The following is a 6000-nucleotide window of genomic DNA, read 5'->3' as shown; positions in this document are numbered from 1 at the left end:
GAACAACTAGATATGTGTACATATACAATATTCCATAATGATTAAATTCTTAGTGTGACCGCGAAGAAGAGTTGCACGCGAAACATCGCCCTTATGTACCGAACACATTTGCCAATTTATTTCAAAATCCCCCTGTGCATGACATTAAGTACAGCCCGAACACGACCAACTACACTCTCTGTGCGCGTATCAAGCAATGATAAACCTATGTGACCTTGACCTTTGAGGTAGGGACGCATGTAATACGTTGTCTTAATGCACCAAACACATGCACCAAGTAATTATAAAATCACGCTGTACATTACAAAGTTACAGCCAGGACATGACCAACCAAACTCTATGGATGTGCACATATACAGTAGTCCGTAAAGATTGAACTCTTAGTGTGACCTTGAACTTTTATGTAAGGTCGCGGGTCTTGCACGAGACACACCGCCCTTAAGTAATGCAACCTGTAGGGATACACTGCATGGCATTTTTGTTTCTTTAAAAGGACTGAACAGAGTTTGTAACTTTTATTGTATTTATTACAAAAAAATAGACAAAACATGTCAAAAGATAAGACAAAACATGTCAGACTTAACAAATACTATGCAAAATCAACATAAACAATGTACGTATATTATTTTCATTTTTGTCATAATGTACTACTCACATTTTGTTGAAATTATTTTTGTTCCCAAATATTTTTGTTCCCAAATATATAGTTTTCAAGTAAAATATTGTTTATACTTTATCAAATGAAATTAAACAATCATGCATTCTTAGACAACAATATTAGGTCAAAAAGCTAGAATAAAAAAAAACAGACCTTAAGATATATATCCAAACTTGATAATGTGTCATATAAACAAAAAATATTTCAATTTTCATTACGGTTTATAACCCACAAACATGAATGTGTATAAAGGTATACATTAAAGTTTCATGACTCTTACAATAATCCATTCTTGTACACCAGAGCGATGACGCTATGCATACATCGTCATTGTCGAACCTCTGATGAATGTGAATGACACAACTTGTATTTGAGTTATGGACCCTGTGTTGCCAGTCCATGAGTTATTCAAAACTGAAAACCCTATACAAGGACATGTAGGTTGAAGCCCTTGGTGTTCCTAAATGTTGAGTACTTTATTATGTATCATAGTTATGGTGAAGGTTTAATTCCTAAAATGGTTATATAGTTATGCACATGTGGTTTAGAATTTTAACCATTTTAATTACATGGGCATAGTTTTATTAATATATTCTATGCAAATAAATACAATTTTACATTAAAACTATACCTCTGTTATGATAATGCATTTTTATGTAATTTAATATTATGCGTAGTTAAAATAGAAGATCAATTACATAGTTGAAAACTGTCAAGAAACATCCGAAATTTTGAACTGTTCACATACAAGAAATAAAATCTATAAATTTATAAAAAAAAATCTGGGACAATAATTTGTGTATTGCTCCCGAAAAAAATAGATATCTGAATATTGAAGCAGTTTTTTCTGGACCAATAAGTTTGGAAAAGAAGATATATCTTGATAATTCTGAATATAGGTATCTAAACTGTACATCAAGGTTAAACCCAAGATAATCACTACAATGAGATTTAGCGTGCAAAAACAAATCCCCAGCAGAGACAATGGTTCCATAAAAGTAATATGTTTAATCACGCTGGATCTGTAATATATGGCTCTAAAGTTCATCTGATAGCATAAACGTGCACAAATAGCATGCATAAATAGTTATGCTGAACAGCAGTCAACAATGGCATAGATTTATTGGAATGTGCTTAATATATGAACAACAATGGTAGAAGCTAACTTTATATACAATAAGCACCATTAATTCAAATTATGCTTGCAAAATAAAGTGGCAATATGAAGGAAAAATGCATAATTAGTAGGCCACCCTTCAAAACGTTTGCATAGAATGACCTCAGCAGGACATGTCATTTTTAAAATTGATATATGACTGAGCAATACCACACACACTCTAAACTAGAATTCGCTATTGGAAGTGTGACCTTTTGGAAGCACAATGGTCATCATGACCTTGACCTTCTGACCCTCAAATCAATAGGGTTCAACTTCAGACAATGCCCAATGTGCACATTGTGTTTAAAGACTACAAGTCACCTATTGGAAAAGAAATTTAAGTGCAACACCGATGACAATACTGTGGACAAGGCCTTGGATGACGCTGAAGGACAACATAATCCATGTGTCAGCCATGCTTTGAAAACGACACCAAAATAGAGCAGTATTCAAGAAAGAACTTATTTAGTTCATAGTTTAGAATAATTTATTTTTGCTACATTTTAAAGACAGCTGAAAGCTGCTTATGAATCTATTTTGAGTCCTTTACCTGGGTAAAACTAGTACTGTGTGAGCGGCCATGAGAAAGTGCCTTTGTACCGAACCCACAACCTCTTGGTTGAGAGGCAGATACCTATTTCACTAAACCACTCGCCCCTCAAAATTTATGTTTTACTCAAGGGTGAATTTTTGGTGTATCAGTCAGACCACTATAATCAAACGGTTGTTCAAGAATGGCCTAGGTATGTGTATACATGTATTCAGTCCTTACACTCATTCCACATCACACAAACTAAGAAAGCATGCCAAAGAGAGTTTAACTTTGAAATGTTCTACATTCACTACTGGTATAACCAGTTTATGTTGCTCATAGAGTTTCAATTAGTCAAATTACAAACTTTAATTTGAATTTGATGAATGAAAAATGGTTTATTGTTATACCCATAAAGATAATTCCATTTAAAAGTGTTAAAACTCTGAAGGAAATAAATATAACGCATATAGAACAGAAATACAAAAATAGTCATCTTTAAGTTTAAAGCTGTTATAAGGTTAAAGTTTCGAGAATTGGGGCCAGATTTTCATTATAACTAGAAATGAGGCATGGAAATGATGATTTCTTCATATTGGTTCCATGTAATCACTCAACCTTTCAAACACAAAAAGAGAAGATAGAAAATAATGATATGTCTATGCAGAAAGAGGTACATATGTTATGTTGATGTGTTGTGCATAGAGATATAATAAATATGGGACTACGTGTTATTTATATTATGCTGATCAAAATGTAAGACAAAACAAGTTATAAAGCATACAAACAGTTAATAAACAGTATGACCAAGTGCAGAAAGGCACTAAATATCACGTAAAGCCAAACATGTCACGTAAAGCCAAAAATGTCAAGTAAAGCCAAACATGTCAAGTAAAGCCAGAAATGTCAAGTAAAGCTAAAAATGTCAAATAAAGCCAAATTTGTCAAGCAAAAAATGTCATGTAAAGCCAAAAATGTCACGTAAAGCCAGCATTATATATTTATTATATCTCAGTATGCAATCAAAAGTCATCATACAATTGAAATGGTTGTTATTAATGGCCATTTTGTAGTTTGTTGCATAAAGATATGTAATCTTTTTTTTTGCTTTATTGTGGCTTTAAATTCGTGACCATTTTATGTAAAAATACATCTCAGATTCTCATTCATTGAAACACAATAAATACTTTCACAATAAAAAAAATCTTGTTAATATACCTCTTTCCATGACATTTCATGACATTCCAAGGCTTTTCATGACATTCCATGGCTTTTCATGACATTCCATGGCTTTTCATGCCATTCCAAGGCTTTTCATGACATTCCATGGCTTTTCATGCCATTCCATGGCTTTTCACTTGAAACGAGATAATGCCATCTGATTGATTAACATTAATGTCCAGTTTTTGCAATCAAAAGTGAATGATTACAGCATTATTTAGTAAAACTGAAAAAAATCTTTCCGCACCACAGTGCAAGTTTTTTTCTGACAAGTTGGGGCGGAGATTTGGCCTAATTCCCAAAACTAAAACAAATATCTTTTCTCAAAATGCAAAAAGAAAATCCCATTTTTATGTTGTGTTTTGTTGTTGTTTTTTGTCATAAAAAATGAATTCAAAAACAGTTTCTGCATGGAATTTTTTTTATGTATTCTTAAAGAAACAAACTTTGTCATTTTTTTTTTACCTTTTCTGTCCATTCTTTTAAGAATTCTTGTTTATTTCAAGTCAAAATGATGAATTTTTACCAATCAGGGAGCGGCCAATTTCCAAAACGGTAAAACCCCCCCCCCCCCCACTGCTGACTATACTTAAAGCTAATCCACACTTAAAAATACGCGTATTAACATCTGGGCAGATACATATACTACCTCAGATCTTATAACAGAATGTAAACAGACAAGTAGTCAGAACCTTCACAGTCATGCTAGATAATAAAACAGATCCTACACATGAACAAGGAAAACAAAACAAAACATACACTGACAATTTCATGTGCGCTGAGTTACCGGCATCCTATCTAAGAAACTAAACGTGTTACTGATATAAAAGTAAAATATGACCTGTAAATCATGTATCACCTATATATTGATTATAAGAGCAGAGAAATTTGTTTCGTCACAGTAATACTTAAACCATTGAATAATTGCATGTAAATACGTCAAAAGTAATCAAAGACAATTATTCTACATTTTCAAGCGGCAGCAACTTTCTGAAAGTCAGATGTTATTTAGGCTAAAAGTGCCATGGAGTATTTACCAGGTAGTATACTATCATAATACTGATACTTTATTGGATATGGGGTTTGTTTAATTTTTTTTCTCTTTTGTTAGAGATGCACTCTTACTCCCAAATAAGATTTATCACAATAGATACAATTCTTTTAATTTACCAAAAAAGGATGAATCAATGGTGAAAGGAATGGTTCTTATGAAGGATATGGAGTTCAATTTGAAAGAAAGGATCATAAAACACAGTATTTCTACCATAATGCTTATGAGAAGATAGTAGATCACAGTAAATCTTTTAGCCCTCACCAATCATTTAATATATTTGCTGTTTCAGCTATTAAATACATGGTTTCAAACTAGTTATCAGTAGTTAAATTTCCATAAATGTATGATTTAGTATGGAGTTAAAGGTTTTTCACTCAAAATGTATGTTTGTTTTACATGTGTATTATTGAATTTGAATAAGAGTGTCACTTTAAACAAAAAGGAACAAAATGTAAAGGAACAAAATGTAAAAACAACTATAAGTAAACGACTGCTTTAAAATGTTATGATGACTTCGGTAAATCTAGGTTTATATTCATTAGAGACTCAAATGTATATAAAGTTCACATCCATAAGAAATGCTACTTAGGAATGATACACACTTAAATAAAAACATAATCTAAAACATACTTAGTTTGCATAATTGCACCAAATTGCATATAAAGCTATCTACCCTCCTACTTTCGCACCTTGTACATTGTCCCTTCTTTGAGATTCATGACCTTGACCTACATTCTGTTGACCTTGACCTCCATTTTGTTGCCCAGAAGATCTTTGACCTTGACCGTGCACAGCTGTATCCTGACCTTGATTAGGTGCACCTTGATCTTGAGCTGCTTCATTTTGACCATGAGCATTTGAACCTTGTTGTTGAGCATTTGAACCTTGACCTTCTGCAGCCTTTTGAGCGGCCAATTCTTCCTGTCGTTTTTTAATTGCCTCGTTCAACTTTGCACGCACAATATTCAAATGCCTGGCGATGTACTGCTCCTGTGGTGCCTTGTTGTGCACATGCGTGAGACATTTCTCGGCCTGTATGAGGTCCCCCCTTTCCACTAGCACGACACACAGGTTGTGTAGGGCCTCTATGTTTTCTGGTTCTACTTCTATTACCTTATTGAAACACTGGGAAATAAAAGAAACAAACATATATACATCACCTTTTCATTTTTTCACCATCTACAGGTTACTTATCTTTTCAACTGCTGGCACACAATGACTTCTCATTAAGAACACTTTTTTCAACAAAATAATTAAAAACAATTTTCAAACTATTTTAAAGGCATTTATGATCCTAAAAGAATTCAATAGCTGCTAAAATACAAATATACATTATTTGAATAATAATAAACTACAGCATCACAGCAGTGATGACT

The 6000-nt window shown here is 33.0% G+C and overlaps 1 protein-coding gene across 3 annotated transcripts in view; it reads right to left on the bottom strand.

The window, feature by feature from the left end:
- Positions 1–511: 511 nt before the first annotated feature.
- Positions 512–6000, bottom strand: part of LOC128238720 (protein O-mannosyl-transferase TMTC3-like) — a 26813-nt gene continuing 21324 nt past the window's right edge. For all 3 annotated transcript variants that reach the window (XM_052954897.1, XM_052954895.1, XM_052954896.1), the window contains exon 21: positions 512–5749. In XM_052954897.1, the coding sequence (XP_052810857.1) occupies positions 5294–5749 (456 nt within the window). In that variant the 3' untranslated portion in view covers positions 512–5293. The remainder of the gene's footprint in view (positions 5750–6000) is intronic.

The sequence above is a fragment of the Mya arenaria genome, chromosome 6 (assembly GCF_026914265.1).
Source record: "Mya arenaria isolate MELC-2E11 chromosome 6, ASM2691426v1".
Lineage (NCBI taxonomy): Eukaryota > Metazoa > Mollusca > Bivalvia > Myida > Myidae > Mya > Mya arenaria.
The sequence above is the reverse complement of the archived record's forward strand: the minus strand, read 5'-3'. Positions and strand labels throughout refer to the sequence as shown.